Source organism: Leptopilina heterotoma, unplaced genomic scaffold, assembly GCF_015476425.1.
Source record: "Leptopilina heterotoma isolate Lh14 unplaced genomic scaffold, ASM1547642v1 Lhet_11, whole genome shotgun sequence".
Lineage (NCBI taxonomy): Eukaryota > Metazoa > Arthropoda > Insecta > Hymenoptera > Figitidae > Leptopilina > Leptopilina heterotoma.
The window spans coordinates 2,925,859-2,943,626 of record NW_025110829.1 but is presented as its reverse complement, the minus strand read 5'-3'; the positions used below and the strand labels follow the sequence as shown (position 1 = coordinate 2,943,626).

Below are 17,768 nucleotides of genomic sequence, written 5' to 3'. Positions count from 1 at the left end.
TTCAAATAATTTCAGGATAAAATTCAATTAAACTTTTTTAATATAATTAATTCTACAGAATTGTTAGTTATAAGTATGAAAAATACAAATTTTTAAAGAATTTGATTTGAAACCATTTTAAAATTTAATTATTTCTTAAAATTCATGCTATAATGCTTTTAATAATCAATTATTATGTAAAACTTTAACTGAAATTCATTTTGAAATAAATTTTTATTAGATAATTCAATAATTTAAATGCAAAAATAAATAATTTATTTAATACCGTAAGTGAGGCTAAATTCGCTCATGTAGGGTAAATTCGCTCAACCGATGTCTATTTTTTAAAATTCGATTTAACATACTTTTTAGACAGAAATATTTAAGATTTACAATTGTTTTGGTTAATATAAATGCTAAACTTTAATTTAAAATTTATTTGCAGCAAATTCATTGGTAACTTTCAGTAGAAATTATATTTAAAACACAAGTGAATAATTTTCATATTGAACAAGTAGTATGAAAAAGTAGGGAATAAAGCTTTACTTCAAAATTTTTAAGTTGAATACTTCTGAACATTACATTTCCTGTATCTCCAACATGATTTTCATAAAGCACAAAAATTTAAGCAATAAACAGATTCTGCAAAAAATCAATTAAAAAAAAAAATTCAAATTTGTTGTGTAAATTCGCTCAGGAAATAAGTCTACAAAAAAGATGTTTGGGCCTGGATATTTTAAGTATGTTAATTACTTTAATTTATAATTCGATTTTTTTAAATAATAGTACTCTTATAACTGAAAATTAAACGATTTAAAACGGTTTAAGCACTAAACTGTCAAACTTAACCTTGTTTTTTATGGTTATGAGTACGTTTGATTGAATGATTGAATCTAATTACTTATTGATAAAACAATATTAAATATTTATTCCAATAACTTTGTATATTGTTCTTAATTTTTTTCTTTATTGATTCTAAAGAATATTTAGTTTCATTTTTGCAGATTATAATATATTTTGCCAGAATAATAATGGTGAGCGAATTTACCCATCATTTAAAGGTAAAGTCGCTCACAAAAAACGGCTTATAAATAATTTTCTGCAACATATTTTAATTTCTTTATGCAGTAATAGGAAACATAAAGGATTAAAGATTATATATTTTCAGTACCAATGTTTATTTTCATCGTTTCCCGAAGTTATTTAAAAAAGAATTGAAAAATTGAGCGAATTTAGCCTCACTTACGGTATTTAAAATTTCTTAAAATTGAAGTCTCATAAAGAATTTTATTAAAACATTTTTAAATCATTGATTTTTTTTAACGATTTTTCATAAAATTTTTAAGAACAATTACATTTTTCGATGAATTTGATTAAAATTGTATTAAAAATAATTTAAACTCTGCCATGAGTTTTATTTATGAAAATAATTGAATTCCTAAAAGAAATTTTATTATTTATAAAAATAATTAAATTATTGCGAAGAAATTTATAAAAATATTGTAAATAATAGATTTCTTATTAAATTTTTTAAAAATAATTGACATTTTGACGAGAATATTAAAAAATTCTTGAACATAATTGAATTTCTGCGAAAAATTTTATTACTTTTGAAAATAATTGCATTTATGCAATTAGTTATAAATTTTCAAAAATTCAATTTATTATTGGGAGGCTTAAAAATGAATTTTGTGCAAAGTTAGCAAAGCATTCAAAATTTTTGCTCACAAATTTTTTTTAGTTTTTCTGTTATTTGTAACAGGAATTTGTCGTAAATTACTGAAGTAACATTTCAAAAAACTTTAACTAATTCATTTTTTCACCCCGAGTCAACAACCTGACTCGGGGTGATCGATAATTTCAACTCTATTATTTAATTAATTCATTTTTTGAAGGCACAAGTAAGGCACTTATATAATTTTATGCAAAGTTAGCAAAGTAGTGATAAATTTTGTAAATTTTAATTTTTAACGAAATTTATTTTTCTTACTAATCGAAAAAGTAGACATAATTTGATAATTTCTATTTTATAATCATAATTTTCGCACAAAATTTTGTTTTTTTTTAAATATTTGAATTCATTTTTGTGATTACACATGTGTAATCCCGTTTTTATTGTTTATGGCTGCGTCTACAATAAAAAAAAATAATGTGTAATTTGTAGTGTAATGTGTATTGTTTTTGGCATTGACAACTGTCAGGGGCAGTTACACTATACATTACACAATTTTCTACACATTATTTTTTCTGTTGTAGACGCAGCCTATAGGCATTATTATTAATTATCTATTGATACTAAGAGAAACTACACGCGCGCGTTTGTTTAGCTGTTACATATTACAATAATTTAAAAAGATAACATTTTTGTAATTTTTCATAAATTTTTCGAAGAATTTTTTATTGAAATTTTGTAAAGATAATTTTATTTCTTTTGAGTAATAATAATAATAATAATAAATTAAATACTTCATTTGGCGGGCGTGACAGTTGCTACTTATTTATATTACTTAATAAAACAATTTTAAATACAAATTTCATAAAATTCAATTATTTCTTTAATTTTTAAATAAAAAATTATTCCCAAATAATTCATAAAAAAAAAATTTTTTCTCGACAGTTTTTCAATAATTAAATTATTTAAAAAAAATCAATTTTAAATCTGTAAAGACGAATTATTGTTAAAAACAGGAAAAGTTTGAAATAAATAAAATCTTTTCAACGCTGAAGAATAACATTCAGAATTTTCTTATGAATTCTTGAAATTGAATATTATTCCAGCACCTATGACAAAATTATCTGCCTTTTTTCTGATTTTCCTGAATAAATTTAGAAAAATAGTGATTTTGTGAAGGATTCTTCTGAATAATGGAATTTTTTAATGTTAATGACATGAAAATAATATTATTTAATTTTGACTAGAAAACTATTAGAAACAAAATAACAAAACAAATAAGTAATTAATTGTAATTAAATGTAATTTATTTTTGATAATTAATAAGTCAAAAATACTGTAATAAACATATCTTCCATTATCGTCTCATTGGCAATCACGCTTTTCTATGAACAATAGTCAACCTTAAAATATAACATGTTTAACGGAATAAAAATTTAAGTCTTATTCTCATGTGACATGTAATTTAAAAATTACATTATTGTTATATATGTTAAAAGTGAAATAAGAAACTTCACGCGCGCTTTAGCGCGCATTATTTGTGCTAGTAAAAGTATAAAATATATAACAATTTTTGCGAGATTCAATTTTACTACAATTGTACTACAAGAAAGTTTAACAGCAGTAATAGTATTTTAACAAAATTTATCGGATTCACTTGAAATTTGTTTCTAATGCGTTAAATTTAACATTAAATTTTAGAAATTCAAAATAGAGCTTCCATTGTATGACTTTCTTCTAATTTATCGGATTCAGTGATTTCTGGGGTGAATTTGGTAAAGTTTTGAGATAATAATTAATTTCTATGTTGAATTCGTTATTTTGACTTTAGAAAATCTGATGTTAATTTAATTTTTTTTTTCGTTATGTACGACAAAAAATGTTTACCAGGCTAAACTACAGATTTCACCTTATTATTAGCGAAATTTTTCAGTGCTTCAATTAATACTTCCGCTATTCTAGAGAAACTTATCGCTGTTTCAACTAAAACTTTGTTTAGTGTGTTATTATTATTATTTCTTTAAAAAGTATTTAAATTAAAATGGCTTTACATTGTTTAAAATAAGCAATGCAAAAGATAAAATTCGCTCAAAAAATAATTTTTCACCTCCTGCTGATTATCGGCTGTGGATATTTTTTTTATTAATTGTGAATTAAATTCATTTTTATGAACCAGATATTAATTGGAATTATTCTAGCCATAGTTTAGGTCCAGTAATGTAAATTCGAATTTGTTAAATTTTTCTTGTAAACTTTGAAGTTTCAAAATAATATTAAATGAAAATTTAATTCTCTATAATTGTTAACTTCTTCCACCTTTAATTAGTTACATCTTTTTGTTAGGTAATAATAATTATTTCTATAAAAAAATTTTAAAATGAAATGGTTTCAAATTGTTTAAAATAAGCAGTTCCATACAACATTCCCGCGCGCTTGCGCGCGGATTGTTTGGCTAGTATTAATAATTTGCAAATAAACGCGAACTATGAGGAAAAAAAGTGTATGAAAAGATTAAAAATTTTATAGATACAAGAGAACTTTATTGACAAGAAAGTTTCCAGCTCCCTTGAATATCAAAGTTTATTTTATTTTTCATTTCTGTGAAGATAGTTTAATTAGTTTCTAACTATAGACTGCATTTTTGCTAGATTTACGTGAGTAGCATGCAGTGCCTTTATAACTTCTGAAAAATCCATCAAATCCCAAGAGACTTGATTTAACAGAAAAAACGCAAATCGTCGATAGACTGTTTGACGAACATTTACACAGGCGTATAGTAAAAAAAATTATATTAATTGTATCTTTGATTTAAAATTTCGATTTTTTTCTGTTTCCTTCAAATTCTAATTTCATAAAATTCCAATGAGAGAAAGAAAAAAAAAGCAGGAAACATTTTCAAATTAAAGATACTATTTTTCTTTTGTTGTCAATTGATCAAAAACATTTTCTTTAGTGTAAATTTGTAATATTATACATTATTTTGAATCATTCGTTTTTTTTTATTGCTTTGAAGAATAAAAAATAAAAAATTCTCGATAAAATCAAAATCAAAATTTTCTAAAAGTGTAAATAAAGGAAATAAAAATTATTAGAACATACCAAATGTATCGAAAATTTCAAAGTACTCCTCTGTTCGTTCATTCATTCATTCTTCCACGTAAAACAATAATAATCAACTTTTGAATAATTCGTATGCAGATTTTATTTTAACGACGAAGAACTGTTGACCAACCGTCATCATCCTCGGGTGCTCGGTTTTCCTTTCTTTCGTCGCGACCTTGTTGTTTTTCATCTGCATTGTCAAAATCGTCTTGACTAAAAAGAAAAATACAATTCATTTAATTAAAGAAAACAGTTGTAAATTTTTTCAATAAATGAAGAAAAATAATTCATTATTTTTTGACAAAGTCTGAAATACACAAAAATTTAATTTTTGAGTTTAATGGAGAATGAGATATTTACCGGTCATCTCGCTTCGAGTCTCTTGTATTGTCTTTCGCGGATCTCCAACTTCCGCCACCGCCACCGCCGCCACCGCTTCGCGATGATTCTTCAAAATTACGACGATCATTTCGTGGACGTTCATCTCTATTGTCACGATCCACATTTCTTGGACGTTCTTCACGATCATCCATTCTTCCACGTGGTGGCATTTCACGATTTGATGGACGATTATCGCGCCATGAACCGCCGCTAGACTAATATTAAATTAATTACTAATTTTTACTATGGTTTTTAATTTCGTTTTCTTTCAATTACAACATAATCATTGCAATCATTGCAATTTTTCAATAAAACATCAGCAATAGTAAAAAAACAAAAATTAATCTATTAAAATCCTTTTTTTTCGTTCAAATGAAAGAAAAATTTTTATTAAAAATATTTTCATAAATTATTGATTGCAATAAAAAATTACATTTTACATTTAGAAACTTTATAAATAATTATTTCCTTATAATGATAAGATAAAAAAGCTTTCGTTCATTTGAACGTTCCGAACTTTAGGATTATATAATTAAATAATTGTAATTTTTTTATCAAAGATTAAAGCTTAAATAGCTTAAAATTTGAATCGATTTTTCTGTAACTTTGGGATTTCGAAGTTCTTGTTCAGAATGTAAATATCTTAGTTACATAAAAATCGACTGTGAGCCAAAACTAATGTAAATCCTGCAGCGTTCTTTGTTTTGAAGAATTAAGATTAAATCAGAATTAAAATGAATGTAAATTTTGATTGATTATTTATAATTGAATCTTGAATTTCGAAAAAAGTCTAACTCTAATTGTTAATTTAAAATTAGGAATGTTACAAAAATGTCTTTTTAAGCTAATGAATTGTTTTTTACAAATCCTGCATTTTTTTGATGTATTTGACATTGTGAATTCAACAGCTTTTGAAATAAATTACATCTAAAATTTAATCAAAATAGGTGATCAAATTTCAAATAGATAAAAAAAAGGTGAATAGGTGACGACAAATTGTGATCCCCGCAAAAACAAGACTTTTGTTCTTTTTTAAATCATAAAACAAAAAAATGAATGATTTTGAATTATTTTCTTAAAATTAGAATTATAAAATTCTGAAAATATAAAATTAGAATTAAAACATTATAAAATTATTATAAAATTATATTATTATATTATATTATTATATTTTATTATTATTATTTTATTATTATTTTTATATTATTATATTATTATATTATTATTATTTTTATAAAATTATTATAAAATTTTTAAATTCAAAAATTCTATTTATAAAAACTAAAACACTTAACAATTGTTTTTCAGATTATATTCCAATCAATATTTTAATAACAGGCCTCAGATAGACTTCAAGGCGCAAAAAAGTCGCTTTAGTCGATTAAAAATAGAAAAAAAGTCCAAAAAATCGTTTATTTAATTCAGTGTTATCACAAAAATTTTATTTTGTATTTCCCTGAACTTTCACTGATTTCTAAATTCAATTTTTCGAAACTTGAGTACTTTTGTTTAATAAATATTTAAATACTTTTTATTTGTTTTTCAACGGGAAATAAAATTTTTTAAATTTCAATTTGAAATCTTCTGAAATTTAAAATTTCTAAAAATTATAATTATTTTCTACGATTTGTAATTAAACTTCGTCTCTAAATCAATTAATTTTAATAGCTTTTCGAAAGTTCTTTGAGAATTCAATTATTTTCTACAATTTTTAATTAAACTTCATCTCTAAATCAATTCTGCCGTCCTGATGAATGCAAGTACCGGCTTTCTTCATCAGGACGGCAGAATTAATTTGAACAATTTTCCGAAAGTTCTTTGCGAATTCAATTATTTAAATACAAAAATCCAATTTTTTTCTAATAATTGTAACTGCAACTGTTCATGTTATATAAAAAATTCTTTAAATTAATTTTTGAAAAATATTTTGAAAGATAATAATTTTTCAATTATTGAAAAATTTCCAAACAATTATTGAAATTTGGTAAAACCCTTTAAATATAATTGAATTTTTGAAAAATATAAAAAAATAATAAAATTTTTGAAGAATTTTAATTAAAAATATGAACATGATTTTTCCAAAAGTTTAATAAGTAAGTCTAAAAAACTAAATTTAAAAAAATTTTAATTTACTTTGTTCGAAGATAATAATTGAATCTTAAAAACCTATGATAATACAATTCTAAGAATTACTTCTTTAAAAAATATTTTGATATCATTTTTAGAAGCTAATTTTCATTAATTTTCATTACTTAATTTACACTTGAAAATTTTTCATTAAAATTTTTGTGAATTCAATTATTTTCAAAATTTGCGATTAAAATTCTTCAAAAGTTGATTTCAAAAAATTGTAATAAAATACTTTAAAAAAATCAATTATTTTCAATTAAATTTTACAAAATTTCAATTATTCAAACATTTTTTAATTATATATTTAAAAAATTTAATTATCTTACAAAAATTATTCAAAAATAATTTTTGAAACATTTGTCTAGTTATTTTTTACACTAAAATAATCGAAATAAGTTGCATTTTATATTTAAAAAGTGCTATTTTGCTGCAATATTTGCAAAAAAAGTCGAAATAGTTTAATTTTTTTTAAAATAGTGGAAAAAAGTCGTAATATCTGAGGCCTGCAATAATTGTACTTAAAAATTAATTTGAAAGTTACATTTACCAATTTGCTTAAGTCTCTCTTTTGGAAGCGTTTCTCGCCATCATCACGCGAAGAATTATCCCTTCTGTCATCGTCATCTCGATTTTCCCGCCTAGGTCTGTAATTTTATTCAGTTAAAATGATAGCAAAGATAATTCAATTGTTTCAGTAATTAATTTAATTTTTTTAAATTACACTTATCGAGTATATTATTTATAATTATATAGATTAAAAATATCTTACCCATTATCATCATTATCTTTTGGAGCTGAAGATGCCGATCGCCAGGATTCCACTGTAGAGAAAAAATTTGTTTTAAATATAAATTAAGTAAATGAGGCAAAATTCGTTAAATATGGAGAGAAAAAGAAAATTACTTGATCTGGTGTCACTTCTTTCTTGTTTGTCATTTCTGTCACGATCGCTTCTGTCGCGATCACTTCTGTCGCGATCAATTCTATCACGATCGCTTCTGTCGCGATCACTTCTCTCGCGATCGGTTCTGTCACGATCGCTTCTGTCACGATCACTTCTTTCGAATCTACTGCCACTACTTCTCCAAACTTCTGGTTTTTCTCTCATACTCTCTCTTTCCTTTTGTTTTTGCTCCTCTAGTTTTCGCTCAATCTCCTCGTTCTTAGCTTTGGCGATTTCTGCAATTTGATTCAATTTCGCCAATCTTTCGGCTTCAATGGCTTCTTTCTCTTCACGTTGTTTTCTTTCCTCTTCCTCTCTCTGTGCTCGTTCCTCCTCCAATCGTTTTCTCTCTTCCTCCTCTCTGATTCTTAATTCCTCTTGTCGTTTACGTTCCGCAGCCTCTTCGCGTTCCTTCTCCCATTGAGCTTTTCTCTCTGCCTTCCTTTGAACCTTACGTTCCAATAATTTTCTAGCGCGAGCTTCATTTAATTTCTTTTCAAATTCACGTAATTTCTCATGATAAATACTGCTTCGTTCGGCGAGAATCTTCTCCAAGAATATATCATGATCTTCTTTCATTCTTGCCATACGTTCTTTCGTAGCGACAGCTTGTTGACGTTCCTCAATGGCAATTTGAATTCTCTCTTGCTCTTGTTGTTCCCATCTTTGTTTCGCCAATTCCAATTTATCTTCCATGGCCTTCTTTAGAAGGGGAATTTCCTCAATTCGTTTGGCACGCTCCAAATAATCGACCTTCTTCTCTTGTGATTTTAATTTTTGTTGCATTTCCCTACGCTCCTTTTGTAATTCCTCGGCTTCGCGAGCTGCAATTTGTTCGGCGTCTAATTTCTTTATTTCATCTTCATCAAGCTTTTTGAGGACCTTCTGACCGTGACTTGTTTGTGAAATCTGTTGCATTTTCTCCTTAAGATGGCGATCCTTTATTTGTTGAATTTCACTTTGATGTCGTTTACGTTCCCTCTCCTCGCGCTCTTGCTCGAGACGTTTTTGCTCAGCAAGCATTAATGCTCGTTGTGCCTCCTCCTGTCGTCTTAATTCCTCTTCCTCACGTACTGTATTAATATGTTCAATATATTCTTTACGCTCTTCGATAATTTTATGTCTTCCCAAAATTATCTTATGCTCGTCGTTTTTGGTTTCGTGGTAATAATTCACCATTGCGTTGCGCAACTTCTCACGCTCTTGTTTCTTTTTATTGGGATTGATAACATTGATGGAACGATGCAGCACCTTGGCCATGTTAACCAATTGGCAGCGAATTTGTTCAGACGGCATTGCCTGCAAAATTGGACCATCTGGATGATCCTCCCTTTGAGCCTCGGACAAATCAACGCCAAAGTGAATGGAAGTCATTCGATGATCGATTCTAATTTGCATGTCATTGTAGCGAACACAATCGACAAGAAGGCGTTCCAAATGAAAGTCGGTGGTGAATTTGGCGAGTTCCAATAAACGAGAAAGTTGAATTGTTTGATAAACTTGCGAGACTTGATGAACGAGACGAACGAGTGTGACGTCTTGAAGTGCGGGAACATATTGAGCCAAGGGATTGGTCTCATCGGCCTGTAGAGTTTGAATGACTGAGTCAACACGACCGCAGAGCTCGAGGGGATGAAATTCAACTTCCAACCAAGAGTGTAAGTTTTGCAATTGTGGGGAAACAAGATTGATGACATTTAGACGAACGATATCTTTCAAAAGAGAGACACGCGTGGGTGGTTGATTGAGACCCAGGAGAACTGCAAGTTTCTGAGCTTTCTCTTGTGGACTCTTGTCAGTCTCGATGAAGCGATCAAATTCGGGATGAGCAGAAGGCAAAGGAATCGATAGAGCGGCAAGTAAAACACGATTAGCAAGACGTTGTTGTTCCTCTGAGGACATATTCTTCTTCATGTCGCGTGACAATTGTAAAAGTTTCAATAAAGCCGCAGCGTGGAATAAATAATTGCCAGCTTTCCAAAAGACCATGGCAAGTTTTTGGTAATAATTCGCCATTGTCTTTGGGACTGGCATTTTCTTTGAGAGATTCATAAGACCGTGAATATCTTCAATTGCCTTGTAGGCTTCCTGCCAAAGTTCCATTTGAATTGCCGAATCGAGTTGATTTAAACGTGTCTCGAGATTAAGTTGTTGTGTTTCAGCCTTATTTATTGACACATTTGACACAAGTTGGGGGAGTTTGCAAATATCCTCCAAATGTTTGCGCAATTTCTCGCAGAGTTTACGGAATTCAGTCTTACGATTATACTCGAGACAGAATTGAAAAGCCATGCGCGCAATATCGTGATAGAGCGTCTCGACGTGAGCATTTGTTCTTAATAATTCTAAACATTGGCAGTAGGATTCCCAGAGAAATTTCACCCATGGTGTTAAAATGGTGCGATCACTTCGATCCTGCGCGTCTTCGCCACTCACTGCTGAGAGTAATATACTTTCGGGTGTTGCGAGATTATCAAGGTCGTCAATATCTATAACGGCTTGTTGACTTTGCTTTCGTGCCGCATCAGTTTTTTCCTCAGCCATACGGAGATAACCACGAATTACATTTTCTAAACTTCCAACATTTACAGATTGAAACATGTTCCGATATTGAAACAGACCCTCCTTGGCAATATGGGATTTTTTCAATTCCACACAAAGATCCAGATATTTGAACATAATCGGTTCGAGAACCGATTCGGACCAGCTGTATGTCCATTTTTTATTCCGGAAGACTTCTTGAAGAGTGTCTAAAGCTCTTGCCGGTTTACCGACTTCGATGAATTCTAAAAAAAACGAAAAAAGTTATTTTATAATCAAATTGAAATAATAATTACTATAGTAAAAATAACAGACTTCGTACCAGATAATTAATTTTAAGAAAGTAACAAAAAGTATCTTTAAGACTGGAAAAAAGTAATAAAAAAGTCGCTATCGAAAAATTAAATTTGAAATGATTTCAAGGTAAATCCTTTTTGAAATTTAATTATTTCTAAACATTATAACTGTAGTTCTTAAAAAATTCAATCTTTTTTTTAAATCTTTAAATAAAATTATTCAAACTTCAATTCTTTTACTTCAAAATAAAAATTTAAACATTATTATTTATTAGTATTACCAGAATAAAAATTTTCAAATATTTCAATTTAAAAATTTATTGAAATTTAATTATTTCTACAAATTTATACTAAAACACTTCTAATATTCAATTATTATCTAAAATTTGTACTGAAATTGAATTTTAAATCAATTCTTATTCGAAAGTTCGACGACAATTCAATTATTTAAATACAAAAATAAATAAACTATTGAATAATTAAATATTTCTTAAAATTAAATACTTATATTTTTCAATTATTTATAAAAATGTTGATAAAGTTCTTTAACTTTGTCAAAATTTTTATAAATAATTAAATTCTTTCGAACAATTTTAAGGAAATTTTCAAGAATAATTGCTTTTTTCGAAGAATTTATTTAAAATTGTATTAAAAATAATTGTAATTTAATTAAACTAATTAAATAATTGAATTCCTGTGAAAATTTTATTATTAATGAAAATTTTAGACAAAAAATAAAATTTGTAAAAATATAAATACAACTGTTTCGAAGAAAATTTAAGTTCGTAGGAGGTATTTTATTAAAATTGTACTCAAAATAATTGAATTCTTCTAAAGAGTTTATTACAATTTTGAAAAATATGTGAATTCTATCAACAAATTTTTGTTAAACTTTTTAAAAATATGTAATTAAATTCCATTAAGAAATTTGATTCAAATTCTTTTGAAAATAATTGAATTTTTCCAAAGAATTTTATAACTTACGAAAGTAATTGAATTCCTGCTACGAATTTTATTAACATCTATTTTTAAACAATTGAATTCTTTTTGGGAATATTATTCAAATAGTTAATCTTGAAAATCATTGAATTTCGAACATTTTTTGAAATTAATTAAATTTCTACAAAGAATTCTATTAAAATTGTTTAAAAATAATTGAATTATTACGAAGAATTTTATTAAAATTTTTGAAAATAATTAAGTTCAAAATTTAATTAAAAATGTATTAAAAATAATTATTAAATTCTAATAAACAATTAATTATATCAAAATTTTTAAAAATAATTGAATTCTTATGAAGTATAATAAAATTTTTTTAAAATAGGTAGTAGCAAATCGTAAAAAAAGTAGTAAATAGTAGGTTTTAGTAAATGAGTACGAAGCCTGAAATAAATGTTTTTTAGTTTCTTTAAAAAGTAATAAATAAATTAACAAGTTTTCTAACCTCAATTGTCTTTGAAATATTTAATAAAATTTCAAATCCTCAGACCGAATAAAATTTAAAATATCTGCTTATCTTCAAATATTTGCATTACATATATCAAATAACTAAGTCAATAAAAAACAATTTAGTTAATAAAACTGATTTTAGTAAATATTAGTAAGTCAAATAAATCACTAGTATAAAATAGTACACTACATAATGTAAAATATCAAATTTCAATTCAAATAAGAACGGAAATGCATTGCAATTTTATTTTATTTTTCTAACTCTCACTCTAAGCTTTTATTTGCTTTTTCATGAATTCCTTCTACAATTACTTTCAATGCATATCAATGAGAACAAAAATGATAACGTTAGTAGAAAAATAGTAAATTGTCTAATACAAAGAAGGAAAAAAAACATAAAAATTTTATCGTATTCGATTTTTGAATACATATTTTATTCTAGAAAATAATGATGTACGAGGCATATGTTTGCTGTTAACGTTTACCTTGATCAAATGCCAAAACTTATGAGTTAAATTTAATTGTAATTAAGCAATTTGCTAAATAAATTAGGTCAAAAAAGGATCACTCCATTTCTTAAATAAAGCAGAAATAATAGTTTTAGAAGAAAAACATAGGAAATATTGAATAAGTCTTAAAGTGCAAATGGGGTCGGGCTACTTGTGTAAAAAGAATTTTCAGCCATGTTGTATTATTGTCATGTGGTGTAAAGGTTGGACTTACCATTTGCCCTTTTCAGGGCGTTTTCGGGTCTTTGCCCATATCTTGCCATTGCGTCAAAATAGTGGAATCACTGTTTTTGCATTAACAACACTAGGAAGCCCAAAAAATGCACTATAAAATCAGAATTTATCAATTTTCTGACAGTATAAGTATACCGCGTGTACCGGATGAAAGGCAGACACTAAATAAAAATGGCTGACCGAGTCGTAAACGTGAGTCAAATCAGTATAAGTTTACAAAGAAGTTGACAATTATTACAATAGCTGGATATTTTAAATAGCTATGGAAATCTTAAAATTATTAAAATTACTACTAATGACGTGTAGAAAATGATAATTTGTTTTTTTTTAATTGAAAATTAGTCTTATGCAAAATTCATACGTTGAATGCAAAGATGTCCAAATGAAGTTAAAAAATAACTTAATTTATAAAATGTCTCATATTTAGCTCATGTGTCATTATTTAGAAATGTAAATTTTAACATGAAAAATATAAATTATTTTTTAATTTCTCAAAATTGTTGTAAACATTTTATTCTTTTTTAAAAAATATACAACTTGTCCAATTAAAGACTAGTGTGGATTGGACTTTAATGTTCGAAGTAAACGCCCCCAATGGTCACGTGATCAAATTTATTTCAAAATGGCGCCTCTCACTGAATTGATATCTTGTGCATTATTAGGTAAAATTTTTAATAATTTAAATGTTTAAACACTTAATAAATTATTAATTTAAAGTTAACAATATTGTAAAACGACTTTTTAGTTTTACCAAAGTCCAAGTGGTAAGAATGAATACTTTATTTAAACATGCATATACAAGTGTCACTTTTTGTTTTGATTTTTTAGTCGCTTTTTGTTTACATTTTAAACTTTTATGTTATGTTTAAATATTTTCGATTAAATTTACTATCAAGTTAACATTAATCAGTAAAAATAGTGATAATATTGATTTCATATTAATCGTCAGATAGTATCTTACTTTATAGGTTATAACCTCAAAATCTAATGCCTGTAGAATAATATTTGTATGACATAAATATATAATTAGTTTATTTATTATTAAATTATAAATAGATATTTTAAATCTTTTTCTGGGTCTTAGTTTTATTAAATAGTTCGTTTTCAAATTATATAACTGTTTTACATAAATTAAAACCTAAAGTTGTTTGACAGTATGTTGATTTTAAATTGAATTGTTATTTTTAGCAACAAATGGAATATTTTTATTCTTTACTATTGAAAGAATATAATTATTGTTTTTTATTTTTTCAGAAAAAGACTGCAATGGTGCTAATTTATTTACTTGGGGATATCCGGCAGTAACAGAGTCGCAAAAAACAATCGTTACCAGAAAATATAATTTACAATCAGAAAAAAGTAATGGACTTTCTTTTGTATTCTCAAGGCATCAAAATGAATGGTTTTATATTTATTGCAGCGATATTCTTGAGTCTAATACACTACCCAAGGTTAGTGAAAATCTAAAATTAAAGTTTCATTTTATAATTTTAATTTACATGCATCCATGTAATCCATTCATTCTTCTAAAATTTTATTCTTTGCTTAAAATCATTTAAATGTATTTATACAAACAAATGTAGATAATTTTGTATAAATTGTTTTTCGTTTTCGTAGGTGAAACAAGTAGCAACTGTCATTTTTAGTAGAGAATTTCATCCGCAAAAATATGAAATTCTTTGTCGCGTTTTAAGTAAAACTTACTGTAAAACAGGAAGTCCTGTTGAGGTTTTTAAAATTTACATACTCGTTTATACGACAGGCTCATGTAATTTCTCAGAAAATGGTAGTTTTATTTCTGATGAATTTAATACAAATTTGTCTAAATTAAATACCAACGTAAGGGAATTGATAAAGACATTTGAACTTGAGACAATACTTATTTATACTGCTCTTTTACTTAAAAAGAAAATTATAGTTTATCATCATAGTGTCGAACAGTTATTAAAATGGATACAAACGTTTCCTGCTTTAATGACACATCATCGAGTTTCACTTTATCTTCGACCCTGGGTTGATTTAGTTGAAGATGAACTTTTAGAATTAAAAGTAAGTGAATAGAATTCTAAAAAATAACAATAATGGAAATAATAATCATGAACAATTTTTTAATATTTTATAGAGCCATCAATATTATGTGATGGGATGCACTGATAGTTCAATTTCGTCGAAAACAGAATTGTACGATTTGCTTGTAAATCTGCCAGCGAGAGAAATTACAGTTGCTAATCATGCTAAAGGTAAAAAAAACAAATTATTGTCCATTCAATAAATATTTATTTTTCTATTATTAATAATAAAAGTTAGTATTATTTTTGACAAATGTATTTTTAAATCTTAATTTCAAAAATTTTTAATTTTTATTTCAAAAATTGGAAAAATTTTCTTTCAATTCATTATTAGGATGGCGACATGTCAGTAAAGTCAATAAAGTCAGGGAAGTGTCAGGAAAAAAAATTTTTTTGTCAGGGAAATTTAGAAAATTCAGATTTTTTTCGACTTATTTTTAAAAATTGCGACTTTTTCGACTTTTTTTCCAAAATATTGCAAAAATATATATTTTTTTTTCATTCATAATTCATTTCGACGTTGATAGTGCAAAAAATAACTAGAAAAAATATTTCAGAAATTACTTTTGAATCATTTTTTTATTTTAATTTTTGAAATATACAATTAAAAAGATTTAATGAATAATTAAAATTTTGTAAAATTTAATTGAAAATAATGAATTTTTTTCAAGTATTTTGTTAAAATTTTTGAAAATCAACTTTTGAAGAATTTTAATTGCAAATTTTCAAAATAATTTAATTATCCAAAATTTGAATAAAAAATCTTTAAACGTAAATTTAAAAATGAAAATTAATGAAAATTAGCATCTAATTTTTTAAAATTTAGTATTATCAATACTTTCAATTATATATTTCCGAAAATTCATACATCCAAAAAATAATAACATTATTTAAATTATTCTAAAAAATTTAATTTTCGTATTTAAATAATTGAATTCTCGAAGAACTTTCTGAAAATTATTTAAAATAATTGATTTAGAGATAAAGTTTAGTTGGAAATTATAGAAAATAATTGAATTTAGGAAAGGTTATAGTTGTAATTTTTAGAAATTATTAAATTTCATAAATATCACTCGTTTACCGTAAACTTTCATATTTTCCTGTAAAAAAATTTTGTCAGGGAAAATAATTGTTAGTAAATTGTCAGTGAAATGTCAGGGAAATTGATAAACTGAAACTTGTGACCACCCTGAATTATTGAAATATTTTTTTATCAGATTATTTGAAATATAGGTCAATCTGTTATTAATAATTTAAAAATAATTTTCAGAAAGTCTGACAATGACGAAAACTCACAAAGAAATTGCACTCTTTTTGGTGCAACTAAGTGAAAATCAAACATATAGTGAAGCTCAAATAATAACCGAAATTGCGGATAAGACACGAGATCTTCTCAGTCAATTGACGTCGATTGCAAAATCGGAGACAAAGGAAAAGAAAAAAACAATAAGTGCTCGAATTATAAAAGAAAAAAATTTAGCAGCAGCAGTAGAAAATTTTCTTATTAATTTAGCTATTGCTGAAAATTTTGTAATTGTACAGTAAGTACTGACACAAATAAAATTAATGACGGAAACATTTTTTATTTAAAAAAAAATCTTTATTTATTGATTAATTCTTGTTAAAGTTTAAAATTTTTATAATCGAATTTATAATTTTATCATTTTCTTTTTAGAATGAAAAAAAACAATACATTTCACGAATTTTATCATTTTTAATACTTAATAATTTATTCTATACAATGTACAGTGCTAAATATGTAAATAAATATTTTTTACAAATTTTCTTGTTTTATTATTCATAATCTAACTTTAATATAGATTTATTTTAAATACTTTTTATTATTTAAAAAATTGTTAAATTTTTTTATACCAATGTCCATAAAAATTGAATAAAATGCAATATTATAAAATACATTATATTTAGTCATTACTTGTACATTTTTTCAATATTGTTTATTAGAAGCAAACAATTAATAAAAGTGTTTGCATCCTTTGTAAGTAATTAAATAATTTTTTACGTAAAAATATTTGGTAAATTTACGAATTTGTTTTTTATGAATTTAATTTTTATAGTAGTTAAAAAAATTATTAAATTTAATTAATTATTTAATTGTTAAAATTATTTTAGAAATTGTAAAATTGTTATATTTATAATATATGTATTTAAATTTTTCCTTACGTTCATAATTTTACTATTAATTATTATTTTAGATTTTTTACCAAAGAGTCGAGACTATTAAATAAGTAAGGGAAGTGTTCCGGTTGTGGGCACCCTTTTGTTTTTGCCTCATAACATTTGTCCATGTGCATATTATACAAATATATGTGTACGAATTTAAAGCTAGAGGTCTAAGGTGACTGTCAGTGAAGGAATTAAATTGATTCCTTTAAATAAAAAAGTTTTATTAGAAATTTAGTGAAATGGGAATTTTTTGACAAAAAAAATTTTCTACCCGGTTGT

General features: G+C 25.6%; 2 protein-coding genes across 2 annotated transcripts; one reads left to right on the top strand and one right to left on the bottom strand.

Annotated features, from left to right (window-relative positions):
• Nucleotides 1-4,699: 4,699 nt before the first annotated feature.
• LOC122503851 (eukaryotic translation initiation factor 3 subunit A) lies at nt 4,700-13,415 on the bottom strand. Its single transcript, XM_043614600.1, has 6 exons — nt 13,217-13,415; nt 8,168-10,993; nt 8,034-8,085; nt 7,812-7,908; nt 5,114-5,349; nt 4,700-4,966 (listed from the first exon to the last, which is right to left on the bottom strand). The coding sequence occupies exons 1-6, from the start codon at nt 13,263-13,265 to the stop codon at nt 4,858-4,860; spliced, it is 3,369 nt and encodes a 1,122-aa protein (XP_043470535.1). The 5' UTR covers nt 13,266-13,415; the 3' UTR covers nt 4,700-4,857.
• Nucleotides 13,416-13,801: 386 nt separating this feature from the next.
• On the top strand, nt 13,802-16,885 carry LOC122504071 (DENN domain-containing protein 10-like). The gene is made up of 5 exons (XM_043614966.1): nt 13,802-13,898; nt 14,491-14,687; nt 14,854-15,285; nt 15,359-15,476; nt 16,576-16,885. Exons 1-5 carry the CDS (start codon nt 13,859-13,861, stop codon nt 16,848-16,850), a joined length of 1,062 nt encoding a protein of 353 aa, XP_043470901.1. The 5' UTR covers nt 13,802-13,858; the 3' UTR covers nt 16,851-16,885.
• Nucleotides 16,886-17,768: the final 883 nt, after the last annotated feature.

Bases quoted from the DNA above. Each gene is read 5' to 3' on its own strand.
- LOC122504071 (XM_043614966.1), top strand. From the start codon at position 13,859: ATGGCGCCTCTCACTGAATTGATATCTTGTGCATTATTAG. The intron at 14,688-14,853 runs GTTAGTGAAAAT...TCGTTTTCGTAG, and splicing joins AGTCTAATACACTACCCAAG to GTGAAACAAGTAGCAACTGT. The intron at 15,286-15,358 runs GTAAGTGAATAG...AATATTTTATAG, and splicing joins ATGAACTTTTAGAATTAAAA to AGCCATCAATATTATGTGAT.
- LOC122503851 (XM_043614600.1), bottom strand. From the start codon at position 13,265: ATGGCAAGATATGGGCAAAGACCCGAAAACGCCCTGAAAAGGGCAAAT. The intron at 8,086-8,167 runs GTAATTTTCTTT...TTTTCTCTACAG, and splicing joins AAGAAGTGACACCAGATCAA to TGGAATCCTGGCGATCGGCA. The intron at 5,350-7,811 runs GTAAATGTAACT...ATTTAATATTAG, and splicing joins AGAGAGACTTAAGCAAATTG to TCTAGCGGCGGTTCATGGCG.